At 42.7% G+C, this 20,288-nt stretch overlaps 1 protein-coding gene across 1 annotated transcript in view; it reads left to right on the forward strand.

The window, feature by feature from the left end:
• The first annotated feature begins 558 nt into the window (after positions 1–558).
• PGR (progesterone receptor) overlaps positions 559–20,288 on the forward strand; it is a 51,946-nt gene continuing 32,216 nt past the window's right edge. Inside the window, exons 1-4 of the mRNA XM_068145280.1 lie at positions 559–645; positions 874–2,279; positions 3,584–3,735; positions 18,095–18,211. Of these exons, the coding sequence (XP_068001381.1) occupies positions 1,090–2,279; positions 3,584–3,735; positions 18,095–18,211 (1,459 nt within the window). The 5' untranslated portion in view covers positions 559–645; positions 874–1,089. The remainder of the gene's footprint in view (positions 646–873; positions 2,280–3,583; positions 3,736–18,094; positions 18,212–20,288) is intronic.

The following is a 20,288-nucleotide window of genomic DNA, read 5'->3' on the forward strand; positions in this document are numbered from 1 at the left end:
AATAATAATTGTGCTTTCTTGGTGTTGAGGATGCTCTGAGGTCCCTGGATGTATTTTAAGTGCTTTACAATGCCTTGGTCACTTTGCTGCTGGAAAAAATGTTGCATCAGGACAGGAATTGGACCAGAGCTTAATGCTGAAAAATTACAGTGAATGTCTGAAGTGAACAACGAAAAACACACAAACAGAGGAAGACTCTACTGTCATGACTTTCATGTATGTAAAGATTGTGTTGCTCTCTGCTCTCCAGAACACCAACCTACTCAACCTGCTTGTAGCCTGTGCCCGCTCCAGTGTCACTTCTCAGGATGGTGGAGCGTCAGGACGGGTCACTTGCTCGAGACATGGGAGTTTAAAGGGTGAGAAGGCAGGGAGAAAGCCAGGTGGTGAGAGAGGCCCGAAAGCGCAGACCTCAGTCACGAGGAGATGGACAGGGTGGGAGAGGGATGCGGGCATTGCGAGAGATGAGAGGGACGGGCCTGGACAGGCGGAGCGGAGGAGGAGCCGATGAAAAAGCTGTTGAGGGAGTCACCGTGCCCGCAACCGGGTGCCCCGGAGGCAGAGCAGAGTGGCGGGCGACGCAAGCGGAGAACGAGGGGGCTGTGAGGGGTGAGCCCCTGCCCCGCAGTAGCAGCGCAGCCCTCGGTAAGAGCACGGGCTAGTGACGGAGAGGGGCGGGCAAGGAGGCGTGGAGCCGGCAGCCAGCCGCGGCCGAACGGGGACGGCGGGAAGCAGTTGAGGGAAAAGTGGAGTGCGGAGCTTGGGGGAGTCTAGCGGCAGCCCGCCCGCCGCCGGAGCCTGGCGGTTACCTCCCTCTCCTGTCCGCATCGCCTCCCGCCCCTCCGACACGTTCCTATCGTTTCCTCTCTGTAGGCTGCCACGCCTGCGGCTCCGTTTCACCCTACTCCCGGCGGCGGTGGCCGGAGCTGAGCAACCCTCGACGGCAACGCCATGTGAGCAGGACCCTCGCCACCGCCTTAGCAGGCACGTCCAGGATGTGAAGAACCTCCCGGCTGCCTGCACCCTGCCGCAGCCCGGCCGCTTCGAGGGCCAAAAAGTCGCTGGCTTCCAGCCCTACCCCGCGCCGGCATGACCGAGGTGAAGGCCAAGGAGCCCAGACCGCCTCCGCCTGCCAGAGACGGGGCGGTCCTCCTGCAGGGCCAGCCCGGCCGAGACCCCTTCCGCAGGGAAGCCGAAGCCATTGACATCTCTCTGGACGGACTGCTCTACCCTAAGAGCAGCGACGAGGAGGTTGACGAGGAGGAGGAAGAGGACGAGGAGGAAGAGCCGCGGCAGCAGCAGCAGCAGCTTGAGGAGGAGGAGGACCGGGACTCCCTTTCGTACCGACCGGGGTGCGGCTCCCTCTCGGACAAGGACTCCTTGGACACCGTGCTGGACACCTTCCTGGCGCCCGCGGGTCATGCCAGCTCCTCAGTGGCCGCGGCGTCTTGGTCCTTCTTCGGGGCGGAGGCCGCGGAGCCGCCTGACGCCCCTTTGAGCCGCGGCCCCTCGCAGAAAGTGGGCGAGGCAGCCCAAGGCGCGCCTGGCACCTCGCAGCTTGCACCGCGGCCCGCCCTGCTCTGGCCGGCTGGCGACGCCCTGACCACCGCCGCTAAACCGCGGCCGGCAGGGCCGGGGACCGGCGCGGAGGGTCCCACCACGGCCCCCAAGGGTGAACCGCCGGGGTTGGCGGCGCTGCCCGGCGGCGGGGGCCGGCCGGGAGCAGGAGAGCCGGGGCAGGAGTACCTGCATGTGCCCCTGCTGCCGCTCAACTCTGCCTACCTGGCATCGCGTACCCGGCAGCTGCTGGACGTGGCGGAGTACGAGGCCGGCAGCCCCGCCGCGGGGCCGCGCTCCTCGCCCCCCGCCTCGGACCTGGCGGGCTACGTCTACCCGCCGGCGGACGCCAAGGAGGGGCATTTCGCCTACGGCGACTTCCAGCCCAATTTGAAGATCAAAGAGGAGGGTCTCAGCCTCGCCACCCCGTATCAGGGCGGCAGAGCCACCGCTGCGGCCGGCTCCGCCGAATTCCCGCAACCCCCGAGGGCCGGGCAGGAGTCCTCGCTGGAGTGTGTTCTCTACAAGACGGAGCCCACCCTCCTGGCTGGGGTGTATGGGTCAGCGGCGGCGCCTCCTGATAGCCTGCCCTCCACCTCGGCCGCGCCACCGGGCCTCTACCCGCCCCTGGGTCTCAACGGCCACCAGCCGCTGGGCTTCCCGGCGGCGGTGCTGAAGGAAGGCTTGCCCCAGCTGTGCCCACCCTACCTCGGCTACGTTAGGTAAGGAGGGCGGCGGGCGGCAGCCAGGCCCTTTAGCGGGGGTGTCCTCGCTGAGAGGACGAGTCGAGGGGTCGCGCCACTCCGCGGGAGAGCTTCGCACTTTCCCTTCAGGGAGGGCGGCTGTGCCGCAGGGTGAGGGGCTGACACTGAGAGGCACTCTCGGACGGCCCCTAGTCAAAGACGGGCTAAGTTTTGCTCTTCGAAGCCCCCTTCAAGTTTTTGATGCACTAACTGCAGCCGCGCTTCCATTTTCTGTGTCGTTTGTGCTCTTCTGGGTGTCTCAGGTCCGTGTGTGACCAACACAATACTAACTGTGCGGCAGGCACCTCTCATTTCTTCCTGGCACGATAACGCTCCTGGAGAAGCTGCGGTTTTATCCCCATGATGGTTCAGTGCCATCCGATGTTTCAACAAGTGACTGTCTCCAGAGAGGTCCAGGGATTCAGAATGTTTTCCAGGTTGTCCTCACTGACAGCGAGACAATATTCATAAACATCTAAGTAATCTCCAAAATATTATCCCTGGTATGGGAAAAATAGTTAATTTCAAACACACACACACACACACAAATTCAAACATTTGTGTATTGATTTGTTAAAGTGAAATGGCTTACTATTGTGCTGAGATGTTGTGCTCTACCTAGAAATGTATGCAGAAGAATGTATATGTGATGCTACAGTTTCAAATGAAATTATTTTTATGAGCTTAATGGTTAAACTAAACTAGTCAGTTTAGTTTCTTGGAGAGGAATTTGGAAATATCCCCTGATGTGCTCATCAGAGTTACTTACTGATGAGAATGCTGCAGCTGAATGGGAGGTGACAAACTCATTAGTAACGATTTTTCTAGCTGAGATAAAACTCAATTATTTCCCACTTGAAAGAGGCTTTTGAAATTCAATTTACTTCTGTCTCATGCTGTGTCTGTACCATTCTGTGTACAGGAAAAGCATTCTCAGTCGGTATGACTTCACTCGCAGGAGCTGTTGATCTGAGGATGATGGGCATTGTAATGTAGTATTAGCTGTACCATTTTCAGCTAAAATGGATTAAAATACAGCTATGTTTTTTAATCACTACTTTCTTGTTTAATTACTCTCTAGATATTACAAATGTGCCTTTTACGCTGGTAGACACAAACCCTTTATCAGGAAAGACGATTGTGCTCCGCTTTTTCTTCTCCTTCTGTACTTTGGTTATGAATTCTAAAAGGAAATTTTTGTTATAAAACTGATTAATGCAAGTAAATATTTAACTGTTGCAAAACCAGATGATTCATTTCTCTTAATCCTTTTTATTTTGAAGGTCAGATACAGAGACCAGCCAAAGTTCTCAGTACGGTTTTGATTCGCTACCCCAGAAGATTTGCCTCATCTGCGGAGATGAGGCTTCTGGTTGCCACTACGGAGTACTTACCTGTGGAAGTTGTAAAGTCTTCTTTAAAAGGGCAATGGAAGGTACTACGTGATGCCATTGTTCCTAATCATTTGAAATAAATCTCTCCAGGCACTGATAAGGACATACTGTTTATTTACTGTTAATATCATCACTGCAGGTCATGTTTTCTGTTTTGGCAGCTGTTTAAGTATTGCACTGAATACTAAAGGTTTTCTGAATTGATTTTTTCTTACAATTGTTTTACTTTAATTGCTTGCTATTTATTACTCACTGTTTTTTAATTAGGCTGAGCAGGCAGTTCCATAAAAATCTTGTGTATTACTTAATTTGTTTTAGAAAGTGGAAACGCTTTTCCAAGGAAACATTTGTGGTTATGAACTAGTGATAGGCAGAGAAGAATTTACTTTGGCTTCGTTCTCTTCTTGAAGTTGTGGAATTTTTATTGCTTGCAAGATGCAGAATTTGGCTTTCTGGGAACTATGGAAGTATTTCAAGTTTCATGGAACTATTTCAAGTCATAATAATAGTAAATGGGTTTGACTTTTGTCCCAAATAGCTGCTAAATCACAAAGTGAAGCTTCAGGTTTAATAAAGCAGTAGGAATACCTCTGTTTATTTTTGATTATTTTTGTTTTATTATATGCCTTTTCCACTTAGTTTTTAAATATGAATGCAGGAGCAGATTGCTTTGTATAGTTTGATGAATCACTAAACCAAATCCATCCACATCTGATGCTTTGTTTCCTTTCCTGATTTTTATCTGATCCAGTCAGAACTAGGATATTCAGAGTTCTTCTCCATATACTTAACAAAACCAGTGCTACAATACATGGGATTCCTTAAAATAAAACACAGTGTTTTGTTTCTTGTTGTGATACATAGCTCATTCAACTGTATAGAGTTTATTGATCTCTGCAGAACAAGGGGAATGTTGGAAAATTAAAAGCTTAGCAAAATAGTGTAGCTAGAATTGTTTCCAGTTGCTGTTAGGCTCGTGCTCATGTTCTCCCTTTAATACAGTAGATGCTGGCAAAGTGTTAGCACAAGACTAGGTGGGCTAGATGAACTTTGGAGTTAGTGATGCATTTTCCCTAATACATTTAACAGGATTCTTAAGGAAGCCATTAGAAACATACATGGTAACACCTGGCACTGAAGTCACTTACAGGAATACGTTTAAGTTTCATTGATTGTGCTACCTGGTCTCTTTGTTTGTCTTCTTTTTTTTCACCTTTTTTTTTCTCCTATGTTTGTTTAAGAAAATCAATGATATACTTAAAAAAAAAAAAAAAAAAGTAGGTTTGGTTTGTTTGTTTCTTTCTTTAATTCTATGAATTTGATTCTATCACTGTTGAATTTCATCGCTTTCCTAACTAGGGTTGAATTATTTTTGTGCAGGAGGTGAACTTGCACAAACCCACATTGTATTACTGTTCAGTGTAAATATTCTATACAGAGAGAGTGATTGCCCGTTGGAATGGGCTGCCCAAGGAGGTGGTGGAGTCGCCATCATTGGAGGTGTTCAGGAGGAGACTTGATGGGGTGCTTGGTGCTGTGGTTTGGTTGTTTAGGTGGGTTGGATTGGTTGATGGGTTGGACGCGATGATCTTGAAGGTCTCTTCCAACCTGGTTTGGTTTATTCTATGTAATTCAATGTATTCTAATGATAAATGTTAAGAAGGCATATAAATTGGTACTAGGAATATCTTAAAGCTGCTTTACCCTGATTATTTCATCAGAGTCTGTATTTACAGAATCTTACCAGATCAAGAATATAGACATGCAGAAAACTAAAGTCAGCAGAGTTACACTAACATAGCAACTTCATACTGTCAATATCTAAATGGTTCTCCTGTCCATCATTTATTGTCTCCGTCACTGGTGACATTCAAAACCTGCTTGGCTGTGCTCCTGTGTGACCTTCTCAAGGTGAACCTGCCTGGGCAAGGGACTTGTACTTGATGATCTCCAGAGCTCCCTTTCAAGCCCCACCATTCAGTGATTTCTTTGAGTTGGAATGCATTGTTTACCTTTTAAAATGGTCAGTACTACTGCAGACATGGGGTTTTGGTTTTAACAATAATTCATGCAAACAAGATGTTAAACTTCCTGAGTGCAAATTCACCATCAAATCTCTACTTTTCATATACTTTCCACACTGATCACTATGAGAAATTAAAACATTGTTGGATGTAGCTGGCTTTTGCTACTTCATGGATTTTCTGTATTTTGAGATGTCTTTCTTATTTTGCAAGGCTTTAAAATGCATAGGTGTTGGCTGTTTCATACCCAATAGCATATGTAGTTTGGTTTCCCCCCTTTCCCCCCAGACATTGTTCTGTTCACACACAATTTATTTTACCCTCCCCTAGTGTGTGGAAAACACTGTACTGGTTAAATACTTCCTTTGGGATAGAATGGATAATTCAGAAAGCTCTTTTTCTGTCTCTCATCTTTCTGAAATAAAATCAGAGCTTATTTAAAATGCTTAGACTGAACAATCATTTAAAACTATGGAGGGGAACCTAGAAATGTTTCTATACTAAAGAGACCTTACTACTTTGTACAGCTGCCTGAAAGCATGTTGCAGCAAGGTGGGTGTTAGTCTGTTCTCCCAACTAACAAGACATAGGACAAGAGGAAGCAGCCTTAGGTCGTGCCAGGGGAGGTTTAGCTTGGAAGTTATTCACAGAAAGATTTGTTCAGCAGTGGAACAGGCTGCCCAGTTGAGTCAACATCTCTGGAAGTGTTTAAAAGATTCGTAGATGTGACAGTTAGGGACATGGTTTAGTGGTGGACTTGGGTCCTTTTGACCAACAGTGTGAACTTTTCTTCTCTCTTGAGATACGAATTTGGCAAACTTTACCTGAAGCCTGTAGTGTTTCCTCAAGAGTCTTCGCTGTCTGTACATGGAGAGGTACCAGAGAGGGAAGCGGGGAATTAAAGATGGGCTAAGTCTTAGTAAGGAGGCTGACTATGGTTTCAGGCAAACTTTCTGATAGAGTTTATCTCACTTGTGTTATGTGTGGGCAGTTTTGTGAGGGTGGTGTGATTCACTGTGGAAGCTGTGAGGAAAATTGTGAGTCTAACCCGTTGTGCTTTTCTGTAGCTGAAGAATGCAAACAGCACAGCATGCCAAGTATTCTCAAAAAATGCTAGCCACTAACAGAAAATCCTTTTTGAAAACAGACTGAAATGCAATACTACAGAGATCCTTCAGGTGTGAATTTGATGAGGCAGATGTAAAAAGTTCAGGCTTTTCTCCAAACTTTGCAGGAATTTTTAATCTTCAATCCAGCTTTCCAGGCTGGGTCTTGCTATTAGAATTTGTAAACATCTGCTGTAAACCCGAGAGTAAAAATGTCTCATGAAGCAGAAAGCATGTAAACATACACAGGCAAGTTGGGAGATGAAAAAGCTTTTCATTTAATGTGACAGTTTAAATATTATTAAAGCTCTTTTGTTTTTGCACATGACCAAAAATCTGTTGATGCATAGTAAGCTAAGTGTACTTCCAAATTCAAATATAACATACAAAGTTACTTCATTGAGGGTCCTAAAACTGAAGTAGGAAAAGTCATCTTTGTGAGAATAATGAATTTGTGTCATGAAAAGGGCAAGAAGAAAATCTGTATCATATGCATAGTTGGATACCTTCATGATGTTTCTGATTTCAAAAGTATTTGTTGTTCAGCCATTTGTCAAACATGAATTTGATGAATTAATTCATGTGAGGCTCAGCAACTGTGTGAGCTAAGATTGCACTGCTTCTGGTACTTTGGTTGTTGTGCTACTGCTCTCCTTGTGACTTATTACTGGTTTCCTGATAGGCATGGCTTAGAAGATAATCAGCTGCAGAAATGTGAACAACTAAATTTTTAGCTTATGTAGTAGTTTAGAAACAGGATTGAATATTATATTAAACATCTGTTTTGGGTAGTGTAGCACTGCATGATTGAAAGAGCACCAGCAACTGACTGCTCAGTGTTGCTGATACTCCGTCATTCTGACTTCACGTGTGCAATGTGAGTAATCTGAGCTGCTCATTTTAAGTTCACTTCACAGTGAATGGAGAGAAACAGGAATTTCTAGGAAGTAATTTACTGACTTAAATACCTACTTGGGAGTAAGCAGTATTCTAGCAGTAGCTGTTTCTCAGCACTGAGTGTAAAGGAGCATCAGGGATGTACACTGCGTTGGGTGATATGAATCCCTCCCGTATCAAGGTAGCTAATACATTTCTGTAGTATATAAAACAAATATAACAGGTACATGACATATTTCTTTTGTATTACCTAAGCATTATATAGATGAAGTATTAGGTATCTTATTGCATATTGGCATGGCATTTATTTTAAATATTAAAATACTTATCAATTAATTTTATAACATAAGTACATAAAATACAAGTGTTTACAGTCAAACTGTTATCTGCCAAAACAGATACAGGTTTAATAGTGTCTGTCTCCTGAAGCTGTGTGTCTGTTCCACAGCATTGAAGATCTGCTAGGAAGAGGTGGTTCTTTAGTTGCTGCTTAACAAATGGTATGTTACGATCTGCAGTTACATGTAGTGACACATGGCTGCACTTGGGTTTCCTGGTTATACCTAGTCACAACTTTTTCACAAGTGTCTGTTGCTTAACATCAGTTAACACTTGAGCACATTTCAACATCCTGGAATGTTTTGTACTTACAGAGTTACATGCAGATGTCGAGATTAGAAGATTACCCTATTCTTGTTATACTGTCTTACTTTTTCCTCAAAGAGCAGTGTTTTGTGTGAGATTTGTTTCAGCAAGCTACAGGCATTTGCAGTGTGGACATCCATATTTGGGCAAATCACTTTATAAATATCCTGTGGAGAGCAATAAGCAATTAAAGAAATAAAATTCAGACATCTGATCGAAGAAGATTCATACTAAAACATCTGGTTTTCTCTTAAGAAGGGTGCATGGTTTTACAGAGGCAATGTTTCTAAACTTGAGCAGGGTAGATTTAGGTTGGGTATTAGGAGGAAAATATTCACAATGAGAGTAGTGAAATACTGAAACAGGTTGCCTGCAGATGTGGTGGAAGCACTACCCCTGGAGACATTCAGGGTCAAACTTGATGGGGTCCTGAGCAACCCAATCTATTTAAAGATGTCCCTGCTCACTGCAGGGGAGTTAGACAAGATGACTTTGGAGGGTCCCGTCCAGTCCAAAGCATTCTATGATTCTAAGGCAATCTACACTACTTGTTTTGATGGTTGTCTAAGCTTTAGAATCTAATTAATCAAATTAATCTCTTTCAAGTTTTTCAGCAGTTGATTGTCCATTGGGTATTTCAATCAGTGGGTAGCAATATCTGCCTTTTGCACATTGCCTTTTTCTGCCAGTAATGTTTGTTTATTTCTACCTCTATTACTCTGAGAGAGTTACTGACCCTATCTTCCAGTTGTAGGACAAGTCAAGGAATAAGAGGAACTATTTCTGAAAAGGTGTACCATAGTAATGGTTGTAGACAGGTGGGGGTTGGTCTTTTCTCCCAGGCAACCAGCACCAGAACGAGAGCACACAGTCTCAAGCTGCACCAGGGGAAGTTTAGGCTTGAGGTGAGGAGAAAGTTCGTCACAGAAAGAGTGGTTGGGCATTGAAATGTGCTGCCCAGGGAGTTGGTGGAGTCACTGTCCCTGGAGGTGTTCACAAAAGGATTGGATGTGGCACTTGGAGCCATGGTTTAGTTGTCAGGAGGTGTTAGGTAATAGGTTGGACTTGATGGTCTCTGAGGTATTTTCTGACCTGGTTGATTCTGTGATTCTGTGAAACCTTTATTATGGGAAACTACGTGAGTCTGTTGTATAGATTTATTATTTACAGGAAAAATCCTGATACTGCTGTATTTAATAGTTAAATCTGTCCTCCTAGTATCTAGTTGGTCTTTTCCAACCTTATTGATTCTATGATTCTATGATAATGATGGGATGACTGAAATATAATGCTTCTTATGTTGGTAGAAGACTATAGTGCTCAGGGATCAGAGGAAGAACAAGGGGCATTTTAATGATGCATACCTCTGAAATAGTTGGAGTGTTTTTAAAGTGAATTTTGTGCTTGAATCTCATGTTCTATATGTTTAAGAAATGGACCTTTACTGGCAAAAGAGCTGACAGTTCTATCAGTTTACATATTTCTGCCACTGATGCAGTTAATTACTTAAAAGCAGTGACCGAGGACCAATTGTGATACGCCGCCACAACAAGAACTGGAAGTACTGAACTGTAGAAGCCAGTATCTCTTCTGAAAGGCATCAGCTGTGAAATGTTTTAATTTATTTTTTTTTCCAGTTCCTGTATTTAGACTCCAAAACTTCATGGCTTTCAAGATGTTGTACTCGTAAACAATCTTGGCAAATCACCTGCAAAGAGTAATCCTGGTTTTGTAATAATTCGTGGTAGTTTCTGTGAAATAGGACTGAATGTTGCTTCTCTTTTTGTTTGTTTTGGTCTTTTTTGGGGGTGGTGGATTATTTTTTGTTTGTTTGATTAATGGTTTTGGTTTTTGAAATGATGAAACAGGGAAATTTAAATGGCTGAAAAACAGGACTAACTTTCAGGTCTGTTCAGAAGTGAAGGTTTTCCCTTTTGAAAACAGGATAGATAACATTATATTGTTCTGTTCTGTAGATACCATAAAATCCACGTGGTGCAGCTGATGTATGGAGAAGTGTTTTTGGAAGGAAAAAGGCAATGTTGTTGCAGCATTGACAGCAAAAGGCAGAAAGATTTCGAAATCAGTATACAAGAGAAGGAAAGAGTCAGACAAGGAAGGTTCAAACATTGGAAGTGGTTTAGGAGGGGAGGCTTAGGTTGGATGTTAGGAAGAAGTTCTATACAGAGAGAGTGATTGCCCATTGGAATGGGCTGCCCAGGGAGGTGGTGGAGTCGCCATCATTGGAGGTGTTCATGAGGAGACTTGATGGGGTGCTTGGTGCCATGGTTTAGTTGTTTAGGTGGGTTGGATTGGTTGATGGGTTGGACACCATGATCTTGAAGGTCTCTTCCAACCTGGTTTATTCTATTCTATTCTATTGATGAGAGGGAAAGCAGTGCAAGATATATGGTGATTTGAAAATGTACTGTTCTAGAGTAAAAAAACACAATACTGACAGAGGATTTTAATATTACAATCTTAAAAGCAGTTGACAGTGGAGTGGAGGAAGACACTGAAACAGGTTTCATAGAGAGATGGAAGAAGCCCCATCCCTGGAAATATTCATGGTCAGATTGGAGGGTGTCTGAGCAACCTCATCTACTTAATGATGTCCCAGCTCATTGCAGGGCAGTCAAACTAAATGACCTTTAGAGATACTTTCCCACCTACCTTTTGCCTTGTCTGGTTCTGGATGCTCTGCTGTGAAGCAGATTTGTGTCAGCGGCAGGTCTTAATGTCAGTGTAGACTACAACGTAGTAGCCAGGACACCTGCTTAAGAGCTTTGAGATGAGAGTTTTGTTTCAATGGACAAAGAAGGAGATTGAAAGCAGTCTCCCACTAGTTGCTGAGCTTTTAATATAAAGGTTATGCATGTTAAGGTTACTGGGGGATGTGTGGTTTTGGTCTCACTTTGGGAACTGGTGTTTTTTTGGTTTTATTTGGTTACAGAAAACATTAGCTCAGAAATGAAACAGGTATTAAATGATTAAAAAATACTGTTTGGAGACTGTAATGGCATAAAATGGCATGCATGGACATGAACAGTCTATTTTCAGTATTACAAACTGTGTAGCATATATTCCTACTTCTCCAAGATCAAAGCTCATGAACCCACATAGGGAGAGGTAAACTCAACCCACACTTGGTTTTTGCACATTGAAATAGTGTAAGTAAAAGAGTGTTAGGTGTAGGTCAAAGCAAAGGTCAAGTTAAGTGCTGTTTTCCATTACTGATGCTGAACTAGGCTAGATCTAGTTGCAGAAAACCTGACTGTCAGAGCAATCCTTACTTTACTACATTGTGTTAACTTTCAGAAGTCAAAGTTTTACTCAAAAGCTACATCTGCACCATTGTGTTTAGTACAGGTGTACAGGTGGACCTGTTCCCCATTTTATTTTGAAACCATCTTTATTATCACTTTCCACAAAACCCCCCTGCTAAAAAAAAACGTATCTGGTTTTCTAAACCTATTTCTTTAATTGGTACTTTTGAAATATATTGTTAAGACTGGTAAATTATTGAGCAAAACCTGGAGGCATGCCCTCAGGAAGCAAAAAGTTGGCACTGGGAGACATCTGGCAATAAAATACTTTACAAAGAGATGCAGTAGATGCTTTCAGGTTGTAGGACTGAAATTTAGACTAAATAAAACACCATTACTTATTTTGCAAAGAGTCATCCTCCAGTGGTGAGGATAGAATGATTCCATACAAAAGCATTGCCAGTCAGGAGTGGCATAGGGAGGCAAAGTCACATATGGGAGAGAGAAAAAAGACTTGCAAAAGTACTTTTATTTGCAGACAGGAAGAACTGAGAGTGCAAACAAGTTGTTTGCTCCTGTGAAGGGTGGCAGCAGCTGGGCACAGATGCACTTACCCAAATAACTGATTGCTTGCATCAGATACCTCTCCAGTGTGGATAGAGCCTTATGTTTTCCAGATTTTGTACATCTGCAAAACTTTTGCAACTCATTAATGTACTTGAATTATTTTAAGTGACTTAACAGCATGTCAGTGAGCTCAGTCAGTAGTGGAGTTTGACAGACACGATGAGCTACTTCCAGCAGTGTTCGGATGACAATGTCTCTCTGCTGGAGTGACATCTGTGCAGCTTTACTGACAGCATAACCTGTGATTGTGCTTGTGGACCAGTGACATTCTGACCACTTGCCCATATAAACCTGCCAGTATAGCAACAGTTATTACAGTACTGAAAACTGTATTTGCCTGTTTGCATTAGGACTTTCACCTTTGCTAACACAAATGGACTTTGAATAGAGGTAAAGAAAAATGCTAACCTACAAGAACATAGAAATAACAGGTGAATTTGTCTCGATATTCTCTATTAAATCTAGGTCAGAAGCTGATACATTGATACACTGGGAGAGAGCTACAACATGCACTTTCAAAAAGAGGTGAAAAGTAAACCTGCAAATAAACCTGTACAGGAAACTTAGCATTGCATGAAGACTTCTGAGAAAGTGGCAGTTGCCAGCTAGCTGCCAGATTCATATTTCTGTAAGAAACACAAATATCAGTCTTTACTTTCTGACTTGTGCTCTAGTGATTAGACTACTGTCCTGTTTTTTTCTTTTCCTGTTTTTATTTTCTTGATAATAATCACAGCAGTTATAGAAAAGACAGTGAATGATAAGCTACCAACTGAACAGGAATTTTATCTTGATTAACCAAATATCTGGTGGATTTTCCATTTCAATCTGACCTTCGGATGGTTCCTGCCACTTAATGTGAAGCAAGTAACAGTTTCTCAGAACCCAGCTCTGTACAGTAGGAGAATATAATAATAATAATAATAATAATAATAATAATAATAATAATAATAATAATAATAATAAAAAACAACCAGGTTGGAAGAGACCTTCAAGATCATCGCATCCAACCCATCAACCAATCCAACACCACCTAAACAACTAAACCATGGCACCAAGCACCCCATCAAGTCTCCTCCTGAACACCTCCAATGATGGTGACTCCACCACCTCCCTGGGCAGCCCATTCCAATGGGCAATCACTCTCTCTGTATAGAACTTCTTCCTAACATCCAATCTAAACCTCCCCTGGTGCAGCCTGAGACTGTGTCCTCTTGTTCTGGTGCTGGCTGCCTGGGAGAGGAGACCAACATCCGCCTGTCTACAACTTCCCTTCAGGTAGTTGTAGAGAGCAATAAGGTTACCCCTGAGTCTCCTCCCCTCCAGGCTGAGCAACCCCAGCTCCCTCAGCCTCTCCTCATAGAATAGAATAGAATAGAATAGAATAGAATAGAATAGAATAGAATAGAATCAACAAGGTTGGAAAAGACCTTTGAGAAAGAGAGCATTTGCTCAGATTTACCTGTAGGTACAAGATCCAATCAGTTGACTGAGACCACAAAAAATTCTTGACAGCTGGGGCTAAAAATACTATATAATTGAACTTACATGTTTTCTAGATAAACTGCAGCTAAATCAAAATTAAATATGAGACAGGAAGTGCTGGGGAGAGATCGATAGGGGCAAGTGGAGTGGAAAACTCACATGAAGGTGTAATTTAGGTGCTTGTGACTGTGGCTTTTTTTTTGTGCTCCTGAAAACAAGGAAGTGGTTGATAGTAAGAATCAAGAAGTGCCTGAGATTTTATCACCATAATCTTGTGGGGAGGGTTGGGCTGGCAGGGTTTTGGCATTTTCTTGCTTCCTTTTTTGTTTTGTTAATGCTAGTATGATGGGGGTGTTATGGAAGAAATACAAGTGATGGCATAATAAAGATAAAATCATTGGTCATTGCTAGATTTTTAAAACACAGTTTATGAAGTAAACAGGAGTGAAATAATGTTGGCTTTTTGAAGATCAAAGCAAATTCTTACTATGCCTGAATGCCAGTTAACAGACTTCATTTTTTTTCCTGTGGTATGCACTGAATGGAGTGCTTAATAGTCTAATCTTCAGCTCCAGAGTGTATGAACACTGAAAAGTAGTTTTCATAATTGCACTTCATTTGCAATTTGTTTTGCAAATGTGGAAAGTTCTGTTGAATCTTGGAGTTACAGTAAGCAGTTTGTGATGTGTCATGTAATGTTGAAGTAATTGATGCATTTTTAATTAAGCAGACATTAGGGCTACTGACAGCTCCTCAGTTATGAAGAGGTTTTTAAGAGCTGTGTAACTGTATCATAGTATCATAGTATCATAGTATCAGTCAGGGTTGGAAGGGACCACAAGGATCATCTAGTTCCAACCCCTCTGCCATGGGCAGGGACACCCCACACTAGATCAGGCTGGCCAGAGCCTCATCCAGCCTGGGCTTAAACACCTCCAGGGACGGGCCCTCCACCACCGCCCTGGACAACCCATCCAAGGACTCTCATGGGGAAGAACTTCCTCCTCACATCCAGCCTGAATCTCCCCACCTCCAGCTTCATTCCATTCCCCCTAGTCCTATCACTACCTGAGATCCTGAGAAGTCCCTCCCCAGCCTTCCTGTAGGCCCCCTTCAGATACTGGAAGGCTACAATCAGGTCACCTCGGAGCCTTCTCTTCTCCAGTCTGAACTGTAAAGTTTTGTGATTTAATTTGTAATGCTTAATCTTAGATACATATATTTAAACACTATTATATAAACAACAGAGGCTATTTACATGTGTATCAGTATAAATCAAGCTGTTAACTTCTGTTTCTGCAGATAATTTCCTGTTCCAACAGGAACAGTGTTGCCATCACTGCTTTTACCCCAACTCTTTAGCCTTCTTGTAGCAGTTAAGAGCACGCAGTGGGATGCTGAGTACGCAAACCACATGCTGCTATCAGGAGTGAATTCTAAATATCGACATCATTCTAGGATGAATGAAGAGTTCTTTGAGTGCTTGGAGAGTGATATTTCATGTTTTAGTAGCTCAATCTTGTTCTGTGCCATGATAGCAGGAAAAGTACAACGTCAGTTCCTATAGCATTGTCAACTGCCTGTGAACATTTACTGCCATACTGCAAATACAAAGTCCCATGTTTTGGTGGACATGGATTACATGGACTCAGATCATGTTGTGTACAGTCAAAGCATTCCCTGGAAGAGGTCCAGAAGGGACATCTTTTTGGTGTTTTTTAGGCACCAAAGAACCAAATTAAAACACCCACAAACAAAAGTTAACCTATGCTTGAGTGTTTCCTTGTAAATTAACTGTACATTAATACATCAGAATGCCACAGAGCTGAGATAATCTTATGCCTCACAGATTTCAGTTACACTGAGAGTATTAAAACTGTTGTTGCTTATCAAAAGCTTTTTTGTAGCTAATAAGGGTAAAGCAAGACAAGGAAAAACTGCAATTAATCCCAAGGAAGGTGTGTTTAAAGTATGTGTTTTGCTTCCTGGTCCACTGCCAAAAGCAAGAGAGATTTTTAGTCATTCTGCTACTTTTGTTGATGTTTGCTCCAAAAAGGAATCCAGATTAGAATCAATGGGAGCAACTAAATGAGAATCCCATCTGATTTAATGCATTGTTTCATTTGAAAATGTTGGGCAGCATGTGAGGCAAGGGGTTTTACCTACCTCTAATAAAAAAAAGAGGCAGTAATAAAACTGACTGTAATTAGTTAACTGTAATAAAAATGAATTTCAGGTAATCAGATTTCTTGTAACTGAAACCAACCAATTTATTCTTAAAAGTTTATGTGTAAAAACATAATTCCTGAAAAAAATAAGAGGTGAGCTCAAAAACTTAATCCAGTCTTTTCAAATGGTTGAGCACTAGCTCCTTTCTTTTGTTGGCATAGAGTGTTCTTCCTCCTGCATTTTCATCTGAGGTTTCCTTTTCAGTTTGTCTTTGAGCTGTGGAGAAAAGTTAACTGGTGAATCATGGCTGATTTTTGCCATGTGCAGAGAAAGGACAGAACGTGGTTACAAAGGAAGCTGAATAACAGCATCTGAGTAGAATGATCATCTCAGTTTTGTTTGCTGCTGGTAACATCAGATGGCTACCTCAGAATAGTACTCATCTAGGTATGAGGGAAAATGTAATAAGTTTAGTATTGATGTCTATTATATTTGGAACTCCACACCCATAATAATCCATTAAGCATACACTTGTCTACACTTTTTTTTGATCCATTTTGTTGCTCTCAGAATGAATACTTCAGTATTTCAGTATCATTAAGGTTGGAAGAGGCCTCAAAGATCATCAAGTCTAACCTGTCACCACAGACCTCATGACTAGAGTAGAGAGGACACTACTGCCCGCTGCAGGCTTGAACCTTCCCATTAAGGGTCTTACGTGCTACCAACTGAGCCACATCCTGGCCTTACTTGTTTATTGTTGCTGTTGTTTTCATGCTAGCTACAGGTAAGAAACTGAAAATAGAGAAATGCCAGGCAGAATATTGAAGTTAAACCTCACAGAGTATACCTGGGCTTAATTTGACAGGCTATGTGAAAACAAGCTTTGATTTCTTCTTGCTTAGATACTTAGCTTTGTTTACTTATTCAGTATAAAAATCCAATCACAGAAATTGTAACTATTGTGGTAAAGCATAAAAGTAAACTTTCTGTCATTCTCTTCAAGTGAAATTTGGAGGTATAACTGAAGTTTGTATTCAGAAGAATGTCAGGATATCAGCTGATTGTTTGGGGTTTTTTCTCTGCTGGAAACTAATTTCATTAAAAAGATTAAATTTTAATATAGTAATGACAGGCTTTTCCTGACTAAGTCCTCCAGAACTAAACAATAGGTAGCCTGAACCAAAAAGTTGCAGCTGCCTTCTGTTTGTGCTTTTTGACTATGCTGGCTGCATCTATTCAACTGCTGTTTGAGCAGGTCTAGTAAAACAACCTCCTTCTCCATCAGAGGTAATTTACTCTGCTTCAGAGGGTTTTTAGTTTTGTTCTGTCCCAACTTCTTGATAGAGTTTTATGTTGGAAACTCCCCATATCCATTCAAGAAAAAATTACTGAAATTCTTTAAATGCAGGAGCAATAACTTAAAATATGTTTGAAATAAACAAACTGATCTCCCCTCATGCTTGATTCTCTTCCAACCTGGTCTGGTCTGGTCTGGTCTATTCGATTCGATTCGATTCAATTCGATTCGATTCAACTTGATTCTACTCTACTCTACTCTACTCTACTCTACTCTACTCTACTCTACTCTACTCTACTCTACTCTACACTATTCTATTCTATTCTATTCCATTCCATTTGATTCTACTCTGCTCTACTCTACTCTACTCTACTCTACTCTACTCTACTCTACTCTACTCTACTCTATTCTATTTGCAGTGTGCACAGCTCCATAAAACTGGATTCACAGAATCACCAAGGTTGGAAGAGACCTCAAAGATCATCAAGTCCAACCTGTCACCACAGACCCCATGACTAAACCATGGCACCAAGTGCCATGTCCAATCCCCTCTTGAACACCTCCAGGGACCGTGACTCCACCACCTCCCTGGGCAGCCCATTCCAATTTACTTAAGAAATAATTGATATCTGTTCATACTGCCTGGTAACTATTTTGGAATTTCATAGATGGAAAGTTTCACTCTAAAACAGGCCATATAAATTATTAGAGTTAAATAGAGATGCAAGATTACTTGAAAGTTCCCATGAAATGAAGAAGTCCTGTAAAGGTTCAAGCATACTTATTTTGACTCCTCTGTTATTTCTGGAACATTTGTACACAGAAATAATTTTGCCACGTTAGAAAACAAAATATTCATCTTGTTTTCCTCTTGCCTACAGGGCAGCACAACTATTTATGTGCTGGAAGAAATGACTGCATAGTCGATAAGATTCGTAGGAAGAACTGTCCAGCTTGTCGCTTGAGGAAGTGCTGTCAAGCCGGCATGGTCCTGGGAGGTGAGCTGCTTTCCTAATCTGATTCAGTCAAGAGTACTACCTTCAACCTGTTGAGTTTAAGCAATGTTACTTTGATACTGTAAAGGAAAGAGCCACATTAAAATGCTGTTCTTTGCAGAATTAGCTGATGTTTTTAAATTCCTTAAAACTTTTTTCTCTAGTGAATATCACAGAATCACCGAGGTTGGAAGAGACCTCAAAGATCATCAAGTCCAACCTGTCACCACAGACCTCAGGACTAGACCATGGCACCAAGTGCCACATCCAATCCCCTCTTGAACACCTCCAGGGACGGTGACTCCACCACCTCCCTGGGCAGCACATTCCAACAGCTAACAACTCTCTCTGTGAAGAACTTTCTCCTCACCTCCAGCCTAAACTTTTAGTGGCACAGCTTGAGACTGTGTCCTCTCGTTCTGGTGCTGGTTGCCTGGGAGAGGAGACCAACCCCCTCCTGGCTATAACCACCCTTCAGTAGACAGCAATAAGGTCTCCTCTGAGCCTCCTCTTCTCCAGGCTAAACAACCCCAGCTCCCTCAACCTCTCCTCATAGGGCCTGTGCTTGAGGCCTCTCCCCAGCCTCATTGCCCTTCTCTGGACACGTTCAAGTGTCTCAATGCCCTTCTTAAAGTGGGGGGCCCAGAACTGGACACAGTACTCAAGGTGTGGCCTAACCAATGCAGAGTACAGGGGCAGAATGACTTCGCTGCTCCTGCTGGCCGCACTATTCTTGATGCAGGCCAGGATGCCACTGGCCTTCTTGGCCACCTGGGCACACTGTTGGCTCATGTTCAGCCAGCTGTCAATCCGCACCCCCAGGTCCCTTTCTGGAAATTCTGAAGCAAAAATGCATTTCTGTAGGAGTCTCTCTCCTCCTGTGCACCTTTATATTCATTTTCTTGCAAGGGCTGGAACTGTGTGTTTGGTGTGTGCCTGGGTGCCATCCTGTGCAGCCTGATCTAGGTGACCCTACTTTGACAGAGGGGTTGGACTGGATGATCTTTGGAGATCCTCTGCAACCCTCATTGCTCTGTGATTCAGTGATCTTGGTTACACACCACTGGGAGATACCCTGTTGCTGAGAAGATCCTGTGCTGAGACTTTTTAACCATGATTATGAGGGTGGTGGAACACTGGAATGGGTTGCCCAGGGAGGTGGTGGGGGCCCCACTGCTGGAGGCACTCAAGGTCAGGCTCTGAGCAACCCACTGTAGTTGGGGCTGTCTCTGCATACTGCAGTGGGGGTGGACTAGATGTCCTCTAAAGGTCCCTTTCAACCCCAATGCATTTTATGATTTTATGATTCTATTTATTAACAATTGTGAATCAGAAAATGTGATTTAAATAAAAACTAAAGAAGCCAATGGAGATTGACACTCCAAATCAGGATTCAGCACTATCTTCTCTTTTCATTTGTGTTCTCCATCATTGCTTGGAGTACATGTCAACAAAATTATACCCTTCTGCTCCACTGAAGAGGGTCAGGTAGCAGTTGGACCAACATGACAGCTTGCATATTAGATGTTGGGAATTCTCATCTTCGTATTAGTTGTTGCTGTAATGGATTTGCCTTTTTCAAATGTCACATTAAGCAAAGCTGAGCACCATGCCTTTGAAAACATACAGGGAGAAACCAGTCTGGGATCAGGTAGTCACATTGCAAGTTTTGGTGTATGCAGGAATGGTCCCTAATTGTCCTGTAAGCTTTTCATATCTTTCATGAGAACTTGTAAATGCATACCTAAGATTAGAAGAAAATAAGTTTATAAATGTGATTGAAAGATTATGTTCTCAAAAGGAATCAAAGAAAGGAAGACAAACCCCTACTTTCTTTCTAATATAATTTTTTTGAGTGCATCAACATCTCTTTCTATTTCTGCATTTCATGCATTATTTTTTATCCCTGACATGATATACTGTGCATAATTTCATTATCTTGCTGATCTGTGTTCATTCCTAAATCAAAGCATGTCATTTGTTTTTTAATTGATATTTTGATTGTACAGCTCTATGCTTTCAGCTTCTGTACTGTTGTATGCAGTTGGAGTGATCTGCACACAAGGCCATTGTGTCATTC

Source organism: Melanerpes formicivorus, unplaced genomic scaffold, assembly GCF_026170545.1.
Source record: "Melanerpes formicivorus ecotype bairdi unplaced genomic scaffold, bMelFor1.0.p_v2 SCAF_1, whole genome shotgun sequence".
In the NCBI taxonomy this organism is placed as follows: Eukaryota; Metazoa; Chordata; class Aves; order Piciformes; family Picidae; genus Melanerpes; species Melanerpes formicivorus.